This window comes from Gavia stellata, chromosome 24 (assembly GCF_030936135.1).
Source record: "Gavia stellata isolate bGavSte3 chromosome 24, bGavSte3.hap2, whole genome shotgun sequence".
NCBI lineage: Eukaryota > Metazoa > Chordata > Aves > Gaviiformes > Gaviidae > Gavia > Gavia stellata.
In genome coordinates this window covers 5,471,174-5,495,121 of record NC_082617.1, presented here as the reverse complement: position 1 = coordinate 5,495,121, position 23,948 = coordinate 5,471,174, and the positions used below count along the sequence as shown (strand labels likewise).

General features: G+C 44.1%; 1 protein-coding gene across 1 annotated transcript in view; it reads left to right on the top strand.

Moving 5' to 3' along the window:
• BRINP1 (BMP/retinoic acid inducible neural specific 1) overlaps positions 1–23,948 on the top strand; it is a 59,467-nt gene that overhangs the window by 18,405 nt on the left and 17,114 nt on the right. Inside the window, exons 2-4 of the mRNA XM_059828920.1 lie at positions 13,975–14,165; positions 19,293–19,462; positions 20,785–20,890. Of these exons, the coding sequence (XP_059684903.1) occupies positions 13,975–14,165; positions 19,293–19,462; positions 20,785–20,890 (467 nt within the window). The remainder of the gene's footprint in view (positions 1–13,974; positions 14,166–19,292; positions 19,463–20,784; positions 20,891–23,948) is intronic.

The following is a 23,948-nucleotide window of genomic DNA, read 5'->3' as shown; positions in this document are numbered from 1 at the left end:
CCGGGAAGATTGAGGCTTTAAACACAGCCACTACCTGCCCTTCCAAACACGGGGGTAAGTGGGGCAAGGGGAGACGGGCAAGCAGGGGGATGAGGCTCAGGGAAGTGGGAATACCCAGTACATCTCCTGTTGGCAGTAAGTTAAATCAGGAGCAATATCAGAGCTCCAAAAAGACACCTTAGTATGGAGTCGCTGCTTCTTATATCCAGAGATCAGCAGATTTGCCAGCAGCTGGGCTTTGTCAGTAACAGTACGAGGAGGAGCAGGGACAAACAGGTCTGCTGCAGACACAGTATCTGAGTGAGATAAACATGCACTTATTGTGGAGGCCTCTGGGTGATGCTCTTGCACAGGGCCATATAATTGATTCCTCCCACTATAGGCAGTTTTAGGACTCCTCTCTCCCCCCCATCAGGCATGCAACAGCCCCTGCCCTGAACAGGCTGAAGTTTAGATCAGCCTCTACATCCTGCCACAAGAATATGGTCTGTAGGACCCTAAATCTGTACTGCTCAGCACAATGCAGCAGCTGGGAGAGAGGAAAAAAGAATGGAGGGCTGGGAAGCGTAAAGAGGGGAAGCAAAGAGCAGGAGAAAGAAGGGAACGGAGTGCCTTGGCGTGGAGGGGAGTGCTGAAAAGCATCCTGCTGGCCTGAGCAGCAGGTCAGCTAATCTGGCAGTTCACCCCAGCCCAGGAGATGGTAGGGCTGTACCCCAGGGGTAACTACCTAGCCCATGGCAAGGAGGCAGACTTTGACTTGTCCCCCTTCTTCCTGGCACCTGCTCGGGCACTGAGAGTTGTGAGGTTTCTAGTCAGCAGCAGGAAACTTTGGAACCAGTTCTCTATCAGACTGCACAGAGTATTTTTTTTTATTTTTTTTTCCTCTAGTATTTGTGAGAGTTGGGAGATTCGTGCTAGCTTTTTTCCTGTCTTCTTTAAGTACTCCAGGCTTGAGTCATATTATTATATAACTCACAACTTCCATTTAAAAAACAAGAATAGGCTATCTTTTAGGATTGAAAAGAAAAGCCAGAAAATATGAGTCTTTAAGTCTCAAAACCCAGAAAGCAAATAAAAAGCATTGCAGGTATTGTTGTTTAATTCAGCAGATAAATATATACATATGCATGTGCTTCAAAATTCTGGGGTCCAGTTCATTATTTCTGAGCAGAGGCTTAGACGTGCAATAGCACATAATCCCTTATTCAGCCATACGTATGGGTTTAGCTAGCATAGGAGCTGGTGCTTTTACTTTGCCCATCCTGATCCCCTGAAAAAGCCATGCGGGGACGTCATCTTCTTAGCTTTTCTGTGGCATCTGATCCCCCCAGACTAAGTTTCCAGTACCTTGCCTCAGAGAGATCCTGACTTTAACTTAGCACAAACAAAAAAGCTATCATGAACGAAAGCAGCGCAGGTGAAAGGGGAAGAACCAACTTCGTGGAAGCTCTCACCCAGACTCAGCAAAGGATTCCTAAGCCATGATAAAAGCACAAAGCAAATACCTGCCAAGCCAAAATGAAAAACTGAGATGTAAGAGCTGTTACTAAAGAAAAACCCCCTTCACCCTCTATTTCACTCCCTATTAAACTTAGAAAAACCCAAACCTCCCCCTCAAAAAAACCCCAAACACCACTCCCCCCCCAAAATAAATAAAAAAAAAACCAACTACAAAAACCCCAACCCTCCCCACACAGCTGACCTCTCTTTCCCCCTAAATAGACCTTGAATGGTGAGGCTATAAATCTTCACAGCTGGCCTTACCCTGTGCTTTGCTTAGCAGCAGGGCTCAGCTCCACCCCTCTGTCCCGAACCCTGAATTTTGATGCTTATAGCCCAGAGACCTGCTGGGCTTTGAGACTGCCTTTGCACGTGGGGCTGGATGCTGCCTGCACTGAAGTTGAGGAGGTTTTGCTCTTAACTTCTCCGGGACCTGAATTCCACATCTGGACCTTAGCATGTGAGTGGATTTTCCTTTGTAGCAGAACTAAGTGATTCTTGCTGACAGGTGCTTATATGGCTCTGTGCGTGTTGCAGGGCAGTCAGCAGTTTGCATGTACTGCCCTTTCACTGAATTCCCTCCACCATGCTGCAGGTTTTACAGAATCACAGAATCATTAAGATTGGAAAAGAGCTGTAAGGTCATCAAGTCCAACCATCAACCCAACCCCACCATGCCCACTAAACCATGTCTTGCAGTGCCACGTCTGCACGTTCCTTGAACACCTCCAGAGATGGTGACTCCACCACCTCCCTGGGCAGCCTGTTCCAATGTTTCACTGCTCTCTCAGTGAACAAATTTTTCCTAATATCCAGCCTGAACCTCCCCTGGCACAACTTGAGGCCATTTTCTCTTGTCCTATGCCTATGCATGGGTATAACAACCCCTCTTAGCTATTTTAGTTGTGTTTGAGGCTCAGTCAGCTAAGGAAGCACTCTGGTGATCCTTTTTACACTAAAACAGTCTCCTGGCTATGGTATATTCATAAAATCACAGGAATTCAGACAGGCACAACTCAAAGAGGTACAGACTAGCATTGCTGGAGGCCTTAGAGGTCTTCAACCATTTCTCCCAGATCATCTGGCACGTTCTTTGCTGATTTGAACACAACAGAGTCGGCAATCAACATAACCTTCCTGAAGGAAGTGGTTTACATTTCATTAGATTGATTTCACAGCCTTTGGGGTCCTATTACCTTGTAGAAGATAAATGCCAGGGGCGTGCATTTGATCCCTCTCACTTTTGCTATAGATCAGGTCCAACACCCTCCCTGTGGCATGAGTCCACTTCATGTTTTTCCGCTGCTTGCACATGGCTCTTATGTCCTCCCCAAAGGGCTGGGATTGGGGAACCTACGTGCAGTGGCCATTTTTAATAGCCATGTACTTCTGCTCCTTCTTCTGTTCTCTGTGGCCGTTGCAGGGTTGTGTTTGCATGTTGCCACCACCACCCTTAGCCTTATCGAGTATGATGTGGGCAGCGTACCCTGCCGAACTGAGCACTGAGCCAGCAGCAAGGACCCTGGGCAGGAGTGTTTCTTGGCACAGGCAAAATGGGCAGCTGCCTGGGGCCGCAAATTTGGCCGTGACCCCACCATCTGCTTTAGTCCTTGCTGGTGAAATACTTTGGCCTGCCTCTAGATCTGGGTTCATTTTGTTTGTGGCTGTGCTGTACGCTGGATCTCTTCCTTGGAAAAGTTGTTCATCTCTTGCTGCCTTAGCTTCTCTATCTACAGTGACACATTTGTTTAAAAGTGCTTGGAGATCCATGTATCAAAGTCAGAAATAACAGCTAAAGGAAACATGACTCATGGCTGGGAAATTGCTAAGCATGTGCCTGAATAACCAAGTGCTTCAAAGCTTCACAAACAGATCCCAGAAAACAAAAGCATTTTGCATTCACTAGTCCCTGTTCCCTGGATAGGACAGGACAAAAATATAGCTTTTCCTTTATGAAATGTTGCACAAAAAGCATGGTTGTCTTTTTATTGCAGGCCACTTTGCAGCATGCAAAGAGATTGCCTTTCTTCAAGAGTTTGTGAATATTTATTCTATTGTAGTCTTTTTATTTCCTCCATCAAAACATGTCTGAGTTTGAAATGGCATGACTAGGAATGAAAATTAAATACATCAAAACTGATTTTTGTTGAAATGAGATTGTGGAGCAACCAGGGAATGTTCAAGGCTTTCTCGCAGCTTGTGTTCAGTTTTTTGCTAAAGAGGGATGTAGTCTGAGGAAATGGGTCACCTTTTTCCTTGAGAAAATTTCTTCAATTTTACTGTAATTCTGAAATGTCACAGGCTTTTTGGGACAGGTGGTTTTTTAATCTTGAACAAAACACAAATGTCTCTGATTATGCATGGCTTGAATTTTGCTGCAGCTATACTCCGTAGCCTAATTTTTTAGCCCTTCACTTCCTACCTTATGCCCTTTGCTGGTAACTTCAGGCCCAGTTACCATCTGAATCCTATACTGAGAGAGGACAGTTTCTGCATATAGCCAATGTGTATACCCCTGCTTGCTGCATGTCACTGTTATAATAGCAACACTTGTCGAGTGGCCTGAATGTAACAGCGCAGCTTGGAAACCAAAGGGATGTTGAGTCACAGCTCTTAGGGTGAAGGTACAGAAATGGGTGTGAGTAGGAACCACCATTTTCTGCTAAACCAGCTTGGAGGAAATAATGTCACAACACTATAGGAATAAAGTAGCAAGGATCAGTGTGGGAGGGGAGGGTGGGTTTATTTTTTGATGGCAAAACAGATTTTGTTCACTTGCACTTTCATACCTCCTCCGTGTACTCATGAACGTGTTCTGCAAGATACCTTGCAGCGGCGTGGGTAATGAGGGTTGCCAGTCCTCATCACATCTCCCGGGTTATTCTGAGGCTGGTGACCATGTGTTGGATCTAGGTATGACTTCAGGAGCTAGCAGTGGTTGGTCCATCTCTCTCGTTGCACCTCTGCACGTCATGTTTTCCCTACATATTCTCTACATGCAGCCTGGAGCACACCCTTCCATCTGAAGGATATTCCCTGACAGGGAAGGGTATGGACCCCCTTGACTTCACTTAACCTGGACAAAAGCCCCTCAACTGGCCTGCAGCACGAGACCCCTGATGCAAACAGGTGGCTTTGCCAACTGGCTGTCTTTAGGCATCCAAGCCGCCCACCAGCACCCGCTGTACAGGATCGCTACTGACTCCATCAGCTGAGAATGACTCAGGGGAGAGGGGACAGCTTTCTCATCACCACCTGCTCTTGCTGAGCCCCCAAGCCTGGTAGCTGTGCCCGGGTGGCTCTGCCAGGGCTGCCGTGAGGGCACAGCTGGGTGTTGGAGGCAGGAGGGGCTTTGTATTTAAACATCACTTTTTCCTCCTGACACGGTGAATTTGAGCCTTTGCCAAGTGTTTAGCACAACTGACCAGAGGGGAGTGATGTCTCCATTTTCTAATAGCAGTTCAAGTTTTGAAACATGGTTGCATGCTGTGTTGGAGAAAATTTTGTGCTTTTTGAGAAAAAGGGCAATCAAGGCTAAATTTCCAATACTTACTTTCCCAGTATTGACAAATGTTGTGCTTAAGTTGCCAGTAGAGCAGTAGCCAGGTACCCTAGCCTGTAAGATGAGAAATTAAGGTTCAAGTCCACATTTCTCAGTTTTTTCATCTGAGTTAACTATGAATCATGATAAGTAAAGAGCAAAGCTTGGGGCTGTGGTGTCACAGGCTGAGGTTATCAGCTTGCTACAGCTAAAATAAGGAAAAAAAGCCTGCCGTCCACACACCTATATCTTCAGGAAATGAAGCAAGTGCAATTTAATGAAACGACTTGTTCCAAACTATGTTCTTTTTGCAGCCTTTGATTCATGCTGTTGTGCTCATATGAACACTGGTAGGCAATTGTGACCCCATCTAGACGGTAAATTTTGGGGCAGGGCAGGTCTAGCTTGCTGAGGGACTCCATGGGGTAAAGAGTGCTCACCATGACTTAGCACGGGCCAGTCCTCCCCTGGGTGATTTGTTATCTGCTCTATAAAGTATAATCTGTCTGCCTGTCTTCCATTTCAAACTTGCTTTCAAATGTAACAGATTTAATTACTTTCATGTACTACTTAGCCATAGGAGGAGGGACTTCATCAAGAGTTTAATCCTCTAATCTACTAGACTCCAAACAAACACTTCAGTGTGAAAAGGTCTCTTTTTTGTTGGTTTTTTCCCCATACCAGTTGCTAAAGCACAAGACTGAACAATTTGAGGCCTTTTCCTGTCTATGCCCTGTGCTCCTGTATAGCCTTAGTTAATTGTCTCACCATCCTGTGTCTTAGCTTCCCTTCCAACCTGTTGTTGGCTAAGTCTAACTGGCTGATGTATGCCATCAGCTCTCTGGACAAGGATTGTGTGTTGAGCAAAGGAGTTGAGAAGGGAATTGGAGGAAGTGTGGAGAAGAGAACCTAAAATTGTACTGACTATCCTAGGTCTCCTCAAGACTGTCCAAAACTTCCTTCAATGACTCAGATGTTTCCCTCTGTTGCTTCAAAAGTGCTGTTCTTTGGAAGCATCTTCTTGACAGCTCCTTGGCTTCCCAGGACCTGTTTGATACTGAATTCTGGGTCAAACTCACAGAAGCATAAATCCACGAAACCATGCTATGAAAAATAGTATGAGTGTCATTGTAATCATAACTGTAGAACTCAAAATGCCTGCTTCATAGGTGAGTTTCTCTAGGCTACCTCACGTATTTTAGTGTAGAATTGTTCTGGCTGTATCTCATGTGATTTTTATCAGAATTCACAGTGAAGGAATGGGTGTCTCTATATTGTTCATTCCAGTCCTTGGAGCACAGGACCTTGCAGCTTATTAGAATAGCTTCCTCAGTAGCTTAATAAACCATGTCTGGTTTAGGTAAGCTTTTAAGAAGAAAACAGCAACAGAACAGAACATTTCCTATTGTTGATAATGTTTGTTAAGCTGCAGCGGTGCTAACAACGCTGGGAGCTCTTGTAGAGATGTCACTCCGGCTTCTAGCAGCTAGTATCAACCGCTATGTAAATTGTAGTGGCTTAGAAGAAGTGCCGTCAGCCCAATGCTGAAAACGGCTGAAATGGTGTTAACAGTAATGGGAACTACTTACAAGGAAGTCTCCAGGGTGGGCAAGGCTTAAGTAGGTTGGTGTTGGAAAGGGTATCTCTACTGCCCGAGTTTTGTGCTTTGTGCGATGAAATCTGCACAAAGAACACTATGGGGAAAGTTGAGTGGAATAAATATCCCACAAGCAGTTTCCACTGTAACCTGATGGGTGTGATGAAAGGCAATTGTAGCAGCTGACCTGGGTGAAATATGGGAACAGATCAATAGAAGACAGATTAAGATAGCTGGTGAGTTTACCCTGAGTTGAAGTTTAGAAGTTACTATGTGTTATCTGAGGATGCATAAACTTCTAACTTGGAGGTCACCCCATTCAGTTGAAGGGGTAGTAACCTACTCTGCCATGTTTGCTTGTGATTGTCTTATCGCAATGGTAGCTATGCTTAGATTTGAAGTCAGAGCTAGGAATCATAGACACGTCCTGGCCATGATCAAATTTAATAATAAGCAAACTTAGTAATGATCAAATTTAATGATCTATCTTTTAACTTGTACTTACCTATGCTGAATCACTCTGCTTTGACTCTCTAGTAATAGATTTATTCCAGCTTCATCTTTTTTTAAACAAATCGATCTTTGCAGCACCCAACAATTACATATTGCCTCCTAAGAGACCCAAGTGTAGTCCCATCCTAAGAGAGAACACAAGACTCAGAGTCATGTCTGTCTGATTGGTTTTTAATTCAGTGCTGGAACAATCTGTTTACCAAGGTGCTTTCAAGGTCACATGAAATCCATCTAACTTTGAAGTAATTATTTTCTTTCTTTTTGCTTCTTGCAAACTTCATGTTGTTCTGGACCTATTATTTACCTCCCTCTCCTTCTACAAAAAAACCCTCCAAGTTTTCAACCCTGGAACAATTTAGTATTTTTAAGTAAAATATCAGAGAGATGAAAACAAAACTCTGTTTGTAGCAGGAAAATCCAACAGGCTGAAATGATTGCCCAGAAAAGGGGAAGTAGTTGAGGTTTCAGACACCTCAGCCAACACCAAGCACATGGCCAAAGTATAGACCAGGGAAGAAAACAACAGAAGATTCTTCCATTATCCTGTGGAGACAGGTGAAGGAGTAAGTAGTCCAACAGGATTGTTATATTTCTGCCATATGATTCTGTTGAATGATCCAAACACTGATGGTCACCTCTTTGGGTTCAGTCCTTTCCAGGTAACTGCCCTTATAGGAACAAAAACGATGCAGACAGCACAGCATTTATCAATAGATCAATAGTCAATTTATTTATCTTATTCACCTGTCTGCTTGGCTGGTTGTTAAGCAAAATGCTGTCAGACTTTCAGCATAAGAGATTTCTTTTTTGTACTTCTCTGGAATTAGATTTTTGTATTTTTTTTCTCTCTTTTATGGCAGAACATCATCCTCTGTCTAATTTGGAACTAGTTTGAATCTACGGACTGGCATTTTCTTAAATAGATTAGGGGGGATGAGTGCCAAACCCTCACAGGAAACTAATTCTTGTAGGTCCTTTGAAAAGCTCAGCTTTGAAGACTGACTTCTTCATCCTGGCCTAGATAGAGAAGAGGCCAAGCTGCAGAGGAAACTGCTAAAGGAATATTGCACTGCTCAGCCTGGGGCTGTCTGGCATTTCGAGGGCACAGACTAGAAATAAAACATCACTGACCCCATCATAATCACAGATACCCTGTACAGACTCATATTAAGCCAGATCTGGCAGTAAAAGATAAGCATTATAGTGCTGTTGTCATGCTCGTATCCTGCCCCCGTGGCATTGTTTGCAGAGTCAAGGGCTCACGGTGACCTGGAAGAGCTATCACCCTGAGGACTGAAGATAACTATTACTTTGTGCAGCCCATGACTGGGACGATTAGGCTGAGAAAAGGAAAGGCAAAACAAAAACCCCAAACCAACAGCTCTGTTGTAGGAGCATCTGGGAGGATTCTGGAAGACTTCGGGCTAAGTTCCTGATGTTAACACAAAACTTTACCTGGGCAAGGCCTAAAAATCTGTCTGTTTTTGTTCACACTCATTCTAACAGCTAATAACACTTGTCTGCAACATACATAGGGGTGTCCAAAAATGTCTGTGTTAATGATTGTGAGGTGCTTGGATGAAAACAAAAGACAGACATGTCTAGGCAGATGCTATTGTATATACACCAAAATCCAAGAGAGCAAGAAGGCTCTAGGAGTTTTCAATCTCTGACTGGGGATCCTGCTGACATCAGAAATTCAATAACGGGTGCAATATGCCAGGTAGAGGACATTAAGCCATGTTTGTATCTTGCTGTTACTGAAGAGGGTGTTGCCTTTAGAAAGACTCTGTCTGCTCGTCACATACAGGAGCAGTTGATGGCTTTTGAGCTAAGATCTATAAAAAAGATAAAGAACCGCTGAACAGAAAGGAGCTGGTGCCTTCTCCTTGCCCAGTTCCCAGGGAGCGGTGGGGCTGGTCCTGAGTGCTGAGTGTGCACTGTGAGTGGGATGCACTAACTGCCCTGACGGCAATATATCCAGCAGCAGGAGATGTTGGGGTGTTCTAGTTAGCATGACAGTTATAGGCTTTGTTCAGTGTCTTCTGCTCTGCTTTTTTTCCTTTTTCAAACAGACTCTGTCTCGATCATTGTTTAATGCATTTAATTTCTCTCTGGTTTCAAGCGCCAGCCCCCGAGGTCTGTACTGAATTTGTTTCTTCACTTACGTCCTTTGGTTGTCTTGGCCATTTGAAGATGGGGAATTTAATTTGCTCTGACGGCCTCTCTCTTTCAGACTTCTCTCCCTGGGTAGAGATGCTTATGCCCTTGGATTCTCCTAGCCTTTCTGCTGGTGCAGTGGGGGGTCTGGGTGATGTACCCACTCCAGGCTTTTGGCTTTTCCTCCCACTTCAGCATTTTTCCCCCCTTTTTTTTCTGTTTCCCTGGAGGGGTCATAGTGCTAATGAGCACTGAGACATCTTGAGTGGCTCCCTCTCTCTGAATGCATGGCCTTGATGGTGAGCTCGTTAATGCAAACTCTGAAGGGGCAAGTATTTTCTCAGATATAGCTGTATGCAAATAAAATGTATCCCCTTACTGTGACAGGGAGGAAGGCCTGAAATACGCGTATCTGCCTCCCTGAGGCAGTACTTCATCCCTCTATTTCCTCTCACCTCCCTTCCCGCTTTAGGCATTAGCACTTCCTACCCCTTCCAGCCATTAGAAGAGTAGGCTCTTCAGTGCTTTCACCAGACATTAGAGAGCAGACTCCCCTCAGCTGACCTGGCAGGCATTTTCCTGGGTACGCTCCACATTAGCACGGGCTGTCTACACTGGCGAGACATTAGAGCATAAACAAGTGCCTCTCCCCCACTACTCAGACGTTAGGTCATAGTTTCTCCTTATCCCATCTCTGCATCAGGGATACAGACTCTTCCTCCTCCTTGCTAAGAGGTTTATCATCTTTCCGAAGCCCTTAAAAGCATCCCGACTGGCAGAAGTTCAGGTTCTTGCTAGGGATTTCCCCTGAGGGTCAGAAAACTTTGTGTTAATCCTGACCATATCATGGGGTGCCATCATAATCCTGGTCAAGTCTTTGCAACTTCTTCACCTGGAAAATGAGCAAGCAACAGTGCAATATTTCTCTTTTATAAAGTACCTTGAAGACCTATAGAGGCCTCACCTGTGCTTACCAGGCAGTGGCATTGAGTCTGTGGGGTCACTGGTGGTTCTGAGAAGCAATGATCAGTGAAATAGCACCTCAGAATGATTTCTGGGAGGAAAGATTTCAGTGCCCTTTTGCCCACTTCATCCATGAATCCAAGGCCTTGGTTCATCCTCCAAAGATTCACAGATTCAGGCATTTGGCGGTGACAAACTGAAGAGAGTATGCTTACCTACCCAGTGCCATGGACTCAGTTTTGGCCAACAGCAGCTGCTTCTGCAGAAAACGCAGTTAAGTCTAGCATTGAAAGCTGATAAAAAACCTGTTCTTGGAGAAGTTTCTTCACAGGCTTCAGGATTACAGGTTGGATCATTCCCTAAGGCCAGAGCTATGCTGTTCACTGCAAATATCTGGTTTTTTTTAATCACCTCAGTAATTCTAAGTGATTTCACCAGCCATATCCATTAATGTTAAGTCTATTTTCCAAAACTGTACCATAATCTTGGCCGCAGGTGCATCTTACAGCACAGAGTTCTGTAGGTTGCATGGAAGACTGCTAGTAGTTAGAGAGTTGTTTTCAATGTAGAATATTCTGGAACTGGGGAAGCCAAGTTAAAAATGTATTTGCAGTCATTAATCAGTGAGTTTAACAATACCATATAATTTGCTTGACCAATCCCAACCAATCAACAGCACAAAAAAAGAATACAGCCAAATACTACGCAAAACCTTAAAAAAAGCTTGAAAAATGTCACTAAGTAAATTCAAATAATGCATAAATTAGAGGGAATTGCAACTGGCTCATGGATATTCTATGAGCAGAAGATAAACATCTAAGTTAGTTGCATAAATTATTCATCATAACGTATTTGCTCAGCTTTTCTCATCAGCTATGAAAGCCACACATCCCAGCATTTGGAGAGTATAATGGCACTGGGCTTTCACCTCAATGATATGCCCTAGGAGTAGGAAGCCCTTGGGGGGGATGGCATGCCTAAGAACTGAGTGGAAAAAGTCTCCTTCACTGAGATGTTTTAGATGTAGACAAGCCCTTAGCAGAATTCACTGCATGACTGGTGACTGGAATTGTCCCTTGGCAGAAGGCAAAGTTGAAGATAGGGCAATGATTTCTTTTAAACTCCTCCTTTTGCCTCCTGCCAGTGGTGTCATGAGATAGTGTTGGACCTGATGTAAAAAATGAACCCACTTTCCCTTTGAACACACTGTTTACCAAATTTTCATTCTCTCCTTCTACCCTCTCCCATTGTTATTGCCCCCCGCTTTCCAGTGCATGGTCCTAACTGCAACTGTTCGCCCTGTCCATCTCCACACCTCTGAATGAAGGCACTCCCAGGGTTTGGGTGTTGATATATCAGTAGGGCACTACTTGAGCAGTTACACATTTCAACTCCATGGTCTTTGCTTTGGAATGGATAACTTGACAGTAACAAAAGCAAACTCTCTGTACTTTATCTGGAAACATGAAGCATTCCCCCAGACCTTTCTGAAAGTGTGCTGGCTCTGGAGGACTCTAGTCCCTCCTGACTTTATCAATAATGCTTGCAGGAGGCAGTAATCTGAGGGCAAAAGTGTGCTTGAGTTTTACAGGAAGTAATAATTGTCTCTTTGGAGAGGAAGCACAGATGGCATTTTTCCTATGCTTGCTGGTTATGATCTTTATGATAGGAACATGGGAATCCATATATTGTAAAACCTTGCCTGTCTTTTAGCATCCAGAGCTGCGTCTTCCCATACAGTGTAACTGCTGTATCCTGAAGGGACCATTCCTTCTTCACACAAAGGGGATTTCCTTGTATAGCCATGTTTGGGATCACCACTCTAATCATGAATGATTAGAGCAACCTCTCTGTAGTGTCAGAGAGAAGCTATTTATCTTTACTTTTGAAGTTTTGCCTATCATTAAAAGCAACTGTGGGGCTCCCAAATATATCTCTTCCACAGACACTAAGTATTGGACTTTTACACTATTCTTGGGCAGCAGAGGAAAAACTATATTCTGCTCCATACAGTGAATATGGGGACATTGGTGATGGGCTTCTTATCTGCTGACAACTTTAGATCCAATGGTCTATGTTTTCTCTACTTCTGGTATTAAGATCCTGGTCTATGGGTTTTTTGGGTTGGGTTTGGGGGGTTTTTTGGCCTTTTGACAGAGTTTTTCCTAGGAAAAACTGATGTTTCTGTGGATTTCAAGGTTTGACACTAATGACTCTTAGGATGTGGTAAGAGGGGTGTTTTGTTTTGGCACTTTTGCTTGGCTCGTGAAAGCCTAGGAGCTACAGAGGGGGCATTAGCTCAGGTGTAAGGAGACATTTTGAAGTAAAAAGCTGGCACTTTGCTATTTTAATCAATGCAACTGCTGTTAGGCAGCCTGGGGTGTTGTGATGGGGTGCAATCAAAATAAACACATGCGTAATTGCATTCAGTAAAATAACATAACACACATAAAGTGGACTGGGTGTAGAATCAACCTGGGAAAAAAAGATCTGTTTTGTGATCCTGGCTTTGCAACTGACTTACAGCATCTCCTAAATCTGCCTGCATGTCAGGTTCTCTACCAGCAAAGTGGGATTGCCGGTGCTAGTTGACACACATTGATAGAAAGTGCCGCATCAGTGCCAGGTATTGTCATTCCTATTATTTAAATGAAATTTTTGTCTCAAACCTGAGTTATAGGAATAAGTGAATGAAAAGTGACAGAGAAGCCTGTGACTCGATTATCTGGGAGATGGCTTAAGATAGTGCAGGTGCGTTGTAGGAGAGTGGTTATAAATAATATCCTATTCTTTTAAGAAGGCCTTGCTCAATATTTTTCAAAGAACATTAATAGGTTTCTCATCTTTTAGGTGCTCAGCTGGTGATGTATTTCAGAGGCCTGGATTTTAGATTGCAGGTGTACAAGGTTTTCTCTAGGCATTTCCCTCTGTGTCGTTTCAAAATGGATACCTGCAATAAAGTGCTGCTTTTGCAAACATTAACTTTATTTTTTTCCCAGTTGCTATCAGTTTAAAGGAAGGGATTTGAAAATCACTTTATAGGTTTAAAAAAAAAAGAAAGAAAAACAAACAAACCCTCCATTTTCATCCTGGCCTCTGCTTATATCTGAGGCGATCCTTTTAGATGGTTTATCAAGCATACTGTTTTTCAAAATGATCTTTTGCTGTACTCCCTGGTGCTGAAAGATTAAGATGTTTGGAGAAAGTGTGTTTCCTTCAGCCTTGCTTTGCAAAAGCAAGCTACAAGGAAGGCTTGTGGACACGGGGACATAGCAATGATCAGACTGGTCTGGATCTACAGTCTGCCTAACTGACCAGCTCTTTTACAACAGATACCAGAATTTGCTGCTCTATGGAGAAGTGTAAGACCCCAAAGTGTGTGAGGGTGAAAGGACCAGTCTGCTTTCTTTGTAGGGAAATGCAGCCCTCTGCCAGACATCTCTGGAGACTCTGAGACTACCTCCTCATCAGCCCAGACCCTGATCCTTGAAGTGTGTTGTTATTGTGCAGTAATGTCTCGCTTTTCCTCTTTTCCTCCCCCTCCCCTTCTGTCTAGCCTTGTGGCCTCACGTGTGTATCCATGCGAGGGTGTCCAGTGGGATTGTCCCCTCTGCCATCCTCCTTCCCTGCCCTTGGTGGCTCTCCCTGCCCCTCCGGACTCAAAGCCTCACCCCTGTTGTGTTCCTGTGTTGTCGCATAGGGAGTTTGCCCGTTGGAAGGTGAGGAACACAGCCATCGAGCGGAGGGACCTGCTCCACAATCCACTGCCCCTGATGCCTGAGTTTCAGAGGAGCGTCCGCCTCCTGGGCAGGAGACCCACCACGCAGCAGTTCATTGATACCATCATCAAAAAGTACGGCACCCACATCCTCATCTCTGCCACCCTGGGAGGTAGGTGGCAACCTGGGCTGTTTTCTTACACAGGTGTCAGTGGTGGGGAGGGTGGTGGAGGCACTGGACAGCACCTGCAAGCCTTGGCCATGTTGCAGCTCCCCCAGCCAAAGCCCCTCTCATCGTCAGATGGTGTGAAAATCCCCAGAGTACGAATAGCGTTTGCAAACGAATTCACAGAGCAATGCGTACGAATTCGGCATCTGTGATACGTGTGCACCGGTGCTCCTCTGACAACGGTGCGTGTGTACCGGTGTGCGTCAAGATATACATGCTTCGTTTAGCCGGGGAGCCTGTCTGTCATTCCTGCACCCCTGTCCGTAGTTTGACAATAGAGATCCCATTTTTTTTTCAGAACGAAACCAAATGCAGGAGGAAAAAACATCCTTTCTTGCTGGAACTGGAGGAATTTTAAAGAGCTCCAGGAAAAGGGAGTTCAAGGAGTTGGGCAGGGAGCATGTGCAGCAGGGGAAGAGACGGCCAGAAAGGCCTGTGCTGAATGCATAAGTGAAAGCAGTAACATGAAGTAGACTTTCAAAAAAACAATGGTTAAGTAAAATTCAAAATGTATATGGAAGAACTGCAGAGGTTTGCATGTGCAAGAAGAATAAGTCAGTGCAGACATGAGACAGACTGCTGTAGGGCCATTAATCCATGTGCATGCACTGCTGTTGGTGCTGCATAAACAATTCAAGTACTGAGGATTGAAAACAGGAGAGGAGAAAATCAGCAACTGCTCTCGATACTTGCTGCTGATTTTTTTTTTTCCTCTCTTGTACCATTTTTACCATTCTTTACACCTTTGGGGTGTGCATTTAAATGCTTTTCTCCCGAGAACTACTATCTGGAAGAGGGATTCTGCAGTGTTAAAGGGTCTTAATTTTAGCACAGAGTTTATTGCTGTTGCTTCTTCTAATGTACCTGACCTCCAGCCTTGCCACGTTGTGAAGTTTGTAGTGAACTTTGAGGAATTTCTGGCCATCTGTCTGTTCCCAAAGCATTCTGCAGACACTTGGATCAGACGAAGATGAGATTAGATGTGTGCATATGATTCATGCACAAATTAGGTGGTAGGTAAATTGGCGTGGTTCCACTGAAGTCAAATGGCCTCTCATGTGGCAAATGTCCTTCAAAGAACCTTGGGCTCCTCTTTCAGTTCAGGCATTCAAATTGCCTGCTCCATCAGCAAGAAATGTGAGAGAAAGCAGGTTTCCATGCACAAGTGACTGCCTGCATCAGGCCTTAGTGAAGTCTGTGTAAAGATGAACCCCTTTTTATTGAGGAAATTGCTTTTCAGGACCGTATTTTACAGAGCCCAAGCCAACCAAGTAAGAATACAGTAAAGTGTTGAGAGTTTTTTTTTGTGGGTTTACTCTTCCTTCCATTATTATGCTTTTTTCATCTTGTCACTCACATCTGTGGAAATTCAAAATAAGAAAGACCTTTGATGGTAAAATATATTTTTAATTTTGCCTGGGTGAGGTTGTGAATTATTCACAGTGTCTTGTTTCTTCTCCTGATTTTACAACACAACAATTTTAAATATGCAGAGGCTTGTAACAAGAACTGGTGTTGGAGAGGAGTGCTAAATGCTCCATCAGCCCAGAGCACGGTGAGCAATGGTGGGGGAGAAAAGAAGGATTTATCTTGGCATGGCAGTCCCAGAGAAAATGTAGATGAAGCTGAGCATGCATTATGCAAGGAGGACACACTCTAATCACAGTTTGTGGGCTAAACAAGACCACTGGGATAGAAAAGCAGACTTGTCCTGGCACCCTTACTCTCCCAAGACCTCAGGTCTCCTCAGAAAAGGTACAAGAATTCTGCTTTGGATTACAGTGGTGTGTAAACTTAGCCTGATGTCTTATTAGGTTGCAAACACGTGGCAAACACAGAGGAAATTGTTTTCCTTTTAGATGCTAGCTGTTGCATGGACCCCAGGAGGCTGGGTGATGGATCAGGCCAGCCCACCTGAATACAGCAGCTCTTTTCACACCTGGCCACATGAGGAACAGCTCTGATGCTTTCAACCTACAGAGCGGCCGGGTCCCCCTGGAGCCTAATAAAAAAACAGCTCTGCTCCAGTTTAGTTCTGACACAGGGATTGGTGAAGGGTCGTTTTGAGGGCATCCATGCTCCAGGATGGAGCACACAGAACTGAGAGCCAATTTACAGGGAAAGCCCTGAAGGAAAGACAACTTTGAACATAGCATCCGCTTAATAAACGAGAAATTAAGACTTAATAATGCAGCAGAAGTCTATTAACCTCTCTTGATCTAAGGGTTGCTTTCTCATGCGCGCTCTCCATGGGGATGCTGTGCTTTTTCCAGGTCTGCACACATGTACATAGAACAGGTTTGCAGCAACATTATTTCTGCTCAGCACCCTTCTCTCCTAGGGACAGTATTTGTCCCTCAGAAGCATCATCAAATATCTTGGGCTCTACTTTCCTGGTTTCTTCCTCTTCTTCCCAGTGGAGGGGTCCAAACACCTCAGGGAAGAAAAATGACAGCTTTTGTGAGGAAATCGCTGATCTCCACTGCCCTAGAGCACAGGTTTCTCCTGTCTGATTCTCCTGTCTCAGCTGCTCATTGCCTGCTTTGTGTTGTCTGGGGACTGCAAGCTGATGGTGGATGTCCTGGCGACCTGAAGCCAGTGTTATGCCTGATGCAGTTCAACCCACTCTTCCTGGTTGTTTTCTGTCCAAGGGACCTCCAGTCTCAGCATTCCTCTACTAAAATGAACTGGTCTGGACTGAAATGGTCCTAATTTTTGCATCTTGGATGTTAAAAGAAGGCATGATATTTTTCCCCAAAAAGCTGGTTACTGAATTGAAGAAGAGCTGATACCTGGATCCCACAGCTTCCTCTGAGAATCGCAGCTAAGGGGAGAATTACTCCAGGTCTTCCCTCTCTTTTCACAGCCTTGTGAAATGGAGGCAAAGCATCATTTATGTCTGCTGTGTCTCCATGCAGATAAATACTTCCTTTACATGAGAGTTAAAAAACTTTTGGTGCAAAATACAACATTTTCACACCGATCCAGCTTATCTTCCCCAAGCCTCTTGGCTAGCTCCCATACAGACATCCTTTTGGTGGCAAAAAAGTTGCCTCATGAAAATTCACGAAGTCTGACCTTCCTTCAAATCCCCTGTAAAAATCATCTCAAAGATGAAACCTGAAAATGCTTTGACAGTGGCCAGGCATCTGGTGTGTGGTGACCGCTGTTTCTCACACTAATCACAGTCAACCTTATTACCTTGTGCTTTGCCGGCTGTTTGCTGTATACACTTGTTGTCTCATCAGATACGTGGGTTTTAATTCCTCTGGGACAGGAAGCATCTTTCTGCTGTTTGTGTGGATAGAGCCTGATGTGACAGAGCCTTGATCCCTGCCAAGGTCTCCTCACACCGCTCAACGCATAGTAACATTAATGGTGATAAACAAAATCAAAGCTGGTCATTTTCCAGGGAAAGTGTTTTTGTGAGAAGTAACAATGATGACACTTTTACTACTACAACTTTGATTGTGGTCTGAGAATAGTATGCTATTTTTAAGAAAGTGCTAGAGAAAGTTTTACATGCCAAACTTCTCCACTTAGCTCCCGTGAAGCCAATTAAAAGACTTCAACTGATCAATTCTTTTGATGAAAAGTATCTTCTCTCCACTAAAAAATTTCCATTTTTCATCTCAAAGCCAAAGGCTCAATCCTCAACATATCAATTCTTGAAGAACTGAAATCCAATAAAAATATTTTGATTTTCAGCCAGAATATTTTTTGTTTTGTTTTCAGGCATTGGCTTCCAGATAAAAGGTGGAAAATTTCCAGGGAAAGCAAGGGGGAGGGCTTACTGGCCTGTTTTTTTGCATGTATGCAATAAAAGAAATTATTTGGACAAATCAAACTATTTCAGCTAATACAAATTTTTAAGAAAAGTGCTAGTTCTCTTAAAAAAAAAAAAATGCAAAATGCTAAAGAGTAAAATATTTCTTGGCCTAGAAAGTGGTGGTGCATTTTTTTGACCATGCTATCACTGCCAGAGGCAATGTATTCATCAGTGGTTCATCTATCAAATCAGAACAAGAACCATTCTTCTCATCAAGAGAGCTATGTAGAAATGGCACATTCCAACCCTAGGTATTTATTCTCTTCATTTATTAAAATCGGAACTTCAGATGTTAAGAATGCAGGATGTATTCTACCTTTTTACTCCTTCTATAATGCCAGCCTTATGTTAAGAATGAACTGGATTTTAATCTGGCTCATACAGTACAAATTGAACATTTAAGTAAATATTACTTCTCAGCTTCATGTCCTTTTCATATATCTTTTGTTAGATTCAGGTTTCTGCTAATATTTAGGATGTTTGGTGCTATCAGGTCTTAACTGCTTCACTCCCAGATTCTCTGTGATTGCTGGCTCAAAATCACCTGTTGTCCTTTATCTTGCACAATATTTTTTGCTCTCCACACAAATTCGCTGAATGAGACTCTAGGAGAGGAAAGAAAAGCAGAAAGGGTGGTTGGTTTAACTTTTCCTTATTTGCTCTTTCCTCTGATTGCTCTCCTTCACTCAGCCCCCTGCCCTTACCCTTTTGCATGGTCACTGGAAGCTAAAGAGGTACAACTAGCATTCGTTTGTCCTCTGTACCCACCTATGTACCTATGTCTATTTGCAAATTAAATCATCATTTGTTCCTTCTAGAAATCAGGTCAGAGAGAATTACATAAAAGTTGCATCTTCTCCGGTCAGGTGTGCATCGTTCCAGAGGCACTGCCCACAGAGGAAAGCATTCTTCAAGTGGGACAAATGGTCTGAATCCTTTCCAACAGTTGTGGTAAAGCTATGTTGGCTAATAAACATCCAAAATGTTGTCTGCTCCATTCAGTGGAGCTGATCTACAAGTGTGGTGGACCTGGCCTTTCTGGCTGAATAGAGAAGGAGGCTCATGTATACTACACTGAGGTTCTGGTACTGGTGAGGAAGGGTGCGTTCACTTAGGAGTGCTTTAGGTGTCGGACTTTTCTTTCTTTAGGTGCAGCATATGATATCGTGTGTTTCTGTTAAGATGACCCTACATGGCAGCCTCCTGGGCCTTACTGAAATCTCCTTTTCCTTCTGCTGCAGGAGAGGAGGCCTTGACCATGTACATGGACAAAAGCCGCCTCGACAGAAAGTCAGGAAACGCTACCCAGAGCGTTGAAGCATTGCACCAGCTTGCTTCCTCCTACTTTGTAGACCGTGATGGCACCATGAGGAGACTCCACGAGATCCAGATCTCTACCGGAGCAATCAAGGTACTGTATCTTGCCTTGGGAAGAGAAAGAAGATTGTGTGTCCATACCAATACTGCAGGGATTTGGGGCAGGACTTTGCCAGTCCAGTGTGATGTCTTTTTTTGATCACAAATTGTTTTGTTCCTGTGCTGATTTCCCAGGGTAAATTGTTCTCTTATGGACCTTACTGAAGAATTGATTTCCCCAGGGCCAGTAATATCTGGAAAGAGGTGGGCATTCAGTGTGATGGTTATGTAGGATAGGAGACTTCCACTATGTGTGGCAGTGACCTCAGAAAGGGAGAGAGGGAACAGATAATCCAGATCAGCAATGGAGGTTGGAAGGGAAAGGCAGGTCTGTGAAATGGGCAACCCCGTGCAACCCAGAAGTATTTTCCTCTTGTGGAAGAAAATACTGTGTGTAAGACTGCTAAACAGCTCTCAGATGAATTTACCACACGAAAAGGTGAAAAACTCAGTGTGGCATTACTGAGGCATCTGGAATGAAACAGACTGAGAGACAGCTTGGGGGCTGCAGCAGGAAAGAAGGGGAGCTGCTCAGAGCATACAAAATAGGGAAAATGGCTCTGCAGACAAAGGCTGCCTTCTCTGAAAGCAATCATCCTATACTGGGGAGGGATTTTATTGTTGCAGAGTTCACTCCAGGGAAGGCAATGTGGATGGAGTCGTCATTGTTAGCCGCTTCTGAAAGGTTTCAGCTCTTGTTATTGTTCTGTGGTGTCTCATGGCTGAGTCTGTTCCCTTCTGGATGGGAAATCGAATTGAGATATTGAAACAGTGACAGCAGATAATCACCCTTTGTGAATTCAGGAAGGGCAGCTCTCCTCCATGGCTGGAAACCAACAGCAACAACCACAACAACAGCACTGCAGGTCATCTGTGCCTCCATCTATCCTCAGCACAAGGATGGTGTGCACATATTGTGGGAGCACTAGACACCATTGTGGGCTGGCAATCCATCTCTGTATCTTGCTTTCCAATAACAGAAGCCAGGGAATAATTCCTCTACTGGCTTCTGATGTTCTCCAGTGGAGATCCTCTATGAGAAACATCAATCTGCAGGACCTCATTGCCAAGCCCAGAATAACATGCAGTACCATAAAGAAAGCAGATACAATTCACTCTATTTTTTCAGCTTGTGAGTGTGCCAAACATTACTCGTGTCTGTCCAGTGTGGGCATTTTTTCCCAGTTAGGGAAGATGCATTTTGGATTACATCAGCTGGTGACAAGGGGTCATTATATTACAAGGTCTGAACCTGCCTGGGGAAGATGTGATGCTGCAATCAAAAGGAAAACTCTCTCTTTTCTACATCCTCCATAGGTAACAGAAACTCGGACTGGCCCCCTGGGCTGTAACAGCTACGACAATCTGGACTCTGTGAGTTCTGTCCTTCTGCAAAGCACTGAGAGCAAACTCCACCTGCAAGGTAGGGCACAGGAATGAGGGAGATGGTAATACCGGGTGTGGAGTGGGGGGATGAAATGAGAGAGGGGTAGCCTTTTTTCTAGCCTTTTTGCCGCCTCTGCTGTGATTGCCGCCTTCACTGTAAGTTCCCTGAAGCAGGACCAGTGGCTTCTGGTGGCTTCATATGATGCTCAGCACAGCAGAGCCATGGCTTGACAGGGACTGAGCTAAAGGTGCAAGGAACTGCAGACTGGACCCCAGTGAAGTGTCTGGGTCCCCTCTGCTATTGAGTTTTGATGGACTTTTGTGTATTATACATACATCAAAACAAATAAATGTGACCTTTTTCCATTAATATTGAAGGGGTATTCTGTCCACGTCTCTCTTTGTCCCTCCTAAACTGCTGATTTGCGTAAGAGGTTTGCAGATCAGCTTTTGGGACTCTCTAATGACCATAATCTTTGGGAAAAGTCACAGAGGTTTTATTTGGATGCTAGAAGCCATGGCTTCAGTCCCGGTTGGGGAGCTAGTCCAGAAGTCAACAGATAGAGGTCACGACTGAATTAATAAATAAATACATGCTGGTTAGCAAGAAGTCAACTTCAGTCAAAGGAGGAAATTCACTGGGTGTGTAATTTACTAAGGTTATTCCCAAGTTTTTGACAAAATAAGGAAATGTGGGATTTAATTGCTCATTTGCCAGGATGGTTTTATTTCTGGAATCCTTGTACTTGCACAAATTTTAATTTTTCAGATGAATGGGCTACATTACATCTTCTGCTTTGAGTATAATTTGGCAAGTAGTGTTTTAATCTTGGTTTCACAGAAAGTAGGTTTCATTTACTGAGTCATGTTGTGGATATATTATTATTATTGTTGTTGTTATTATTTGCCTTTAAAAATAACAGGCAGGTTGTTTTCACTATTCCAGTGATTATCTAAATCATTGAGTTCTGGTTCTTACCTAATTAACAATAAACATTTTGAGGCTTTTTATATACTGTGATGATGGCTGCTGGTGATGAAACCCCAAGGATGACACATCAGGTGATAACTAGGTAAACAGTTAAATAAGCAGACAGCTCAGTTTATAGGCAGATGAACTGGTAAGTAGGTAAATCAATAGATCTCTATTGGCTATCTGACCCTATGAGAAGAAAAAAAGCAAGATGCCTGGGAGGGGGAAGGAGGTGGAGGAAGAGGGAAAATTTAGGAGATAGAGGGGAAGTCAGGTGGATGAGGCCATGATTTCTGATGGGAGCAGACAGAGAATCTCAGGGGTCAACTCCACGTGGGTTTCACGGAGCTTCTTGGCATAACCTAGCGCAGAGAGAGGCGAGACCCCAGCCAAGGGAGACAGTGAGGGAAGGGAGGAAGGTAAGAGCTCTTCCTAATAGAGCAAAGTGACCTTTAAAGCTACACCTGAGTGTTTTCCGCCTAATCTGGAGTGTGGTTCTTGGGTTAATTACCCAGGATCCTTCCTCTGCTCTGAGAGGCCTCATTAGGAATTAGTCACAGGGCTGCAGGTAATGGATCGTGACCGAGTCTCCTCTGATCTGATTAGCAGCCAAACATGAGCTCCTGACAGAAATCCGTGTTACTGCCTTCCTGTCATTCTGGCTCCGAGGCCGGCTCAATAAAAGAGCAGCATCTTCATGACAGGGAGAATTTCTGTTTCTGAACTTGCTTGTTGCCACCCAGCCCTGACAGTCGTGGTTTTAAAGACGTGCCCTTTAGGAGATGCAATGGCCGGACCCAGAGCTAAGCTACCTTCGTGCCTGCATGTAGGGTTTGGGAAGGTCAGCCAGCCTGGAGGTTTAGGGGAGGAGCTGGACGCATGCGCAGTGCGGGGTGGCTGGTTCTGCATCTGTGGTTACATGGACAGAAAAGCATCACTAATTTACAAACCAGTATCCATGTGGACCCAGCATGCACGTACATCTGTGTCAGATGCCTGCACTGGGGTATATATACAGGTACGTTTATCACAGCAGCTCAGAAGGTTTCCCTTTTTCCTAGCACTACCTGGGGGCTGGTTCCCTGTCCTGTGCATGGGGAGGGCTGTGCGGTGATGCAGCCTCTCCTCACAGGGCTGGGGGGATCCTGTTGTGGGCCAGGATCTCGCAGGTGACTGCACTTACTTGCACTTCGTACCCTCCTGTCCCTGCCACCTGCACGAAACCGTCCCTTCACCTGCCTCCGCCTCCAGTGCAGCTGATGCATGAGCTGCCTGGAAAAGGAGTAAACGAGAGCACGGAAGGGGAAGATGCTTACAGCTCTACAGCAGTCTGGTGGGAAATGGGAATTTGTGTTCCCTGGAAAAGTGCCCTAGGCTGAAATTCGAAAATTTGAGTGGGGGAAAAAAAGCAACATTTTGAAAAATTTCAGGAAATTAAAATTCCAGAGACATATCTTCTTGGACAGTATGACAGTATATGTCAATATTGCAACATGGCACTATTTCAATATGGTAAAATCCTTCTGTGGTATTCTAAACATTGCGACATTAAGCAGGAAGTATTGCGTATTAGGTAGTTTGTTACAGCAATTATAGTAACAGAATATTAAAATTTACGTTACAATTAATATTAAAGTCTTTGTCAAGATGGGCAGAGCAGTAATGACAACACAAAACATTTCAGCTTTTCAGTGAAACAAGATGAGGAAGTATGAAAAATACATTTAGACCTTTCCCTGTCAAAAGTGCTTTTGGAGTCGACGTGCTCTCACAAAATGCTTCAATGAAACTGCATTTTCAACAGAGAACTCTACTGTGGAAAATGTTTCAAATAGCTCTAATTTAGAGCTGGGGAAATTTACTTCTTTTAATGCAGGAAGCCTTTTATGTACAGTCCAAAACCAAACATCTCTCTCTAATAGTTTTTCTAGGTGAATTAAGGACATGTTCCCTTGTCAGACACTTCATATTCTGCCTGTAGTTATTTAAGCCAAACCTATACCAAATCTGTGTTGTTCTTAATTTTTAAAGAGGAACTTTACACTTTAGAGTGGCAGAACTCCTCCTTTCTGATCCTCCCTAACACTCGTCGCCAGCAAACTTACCTTCTGCATGTATTATC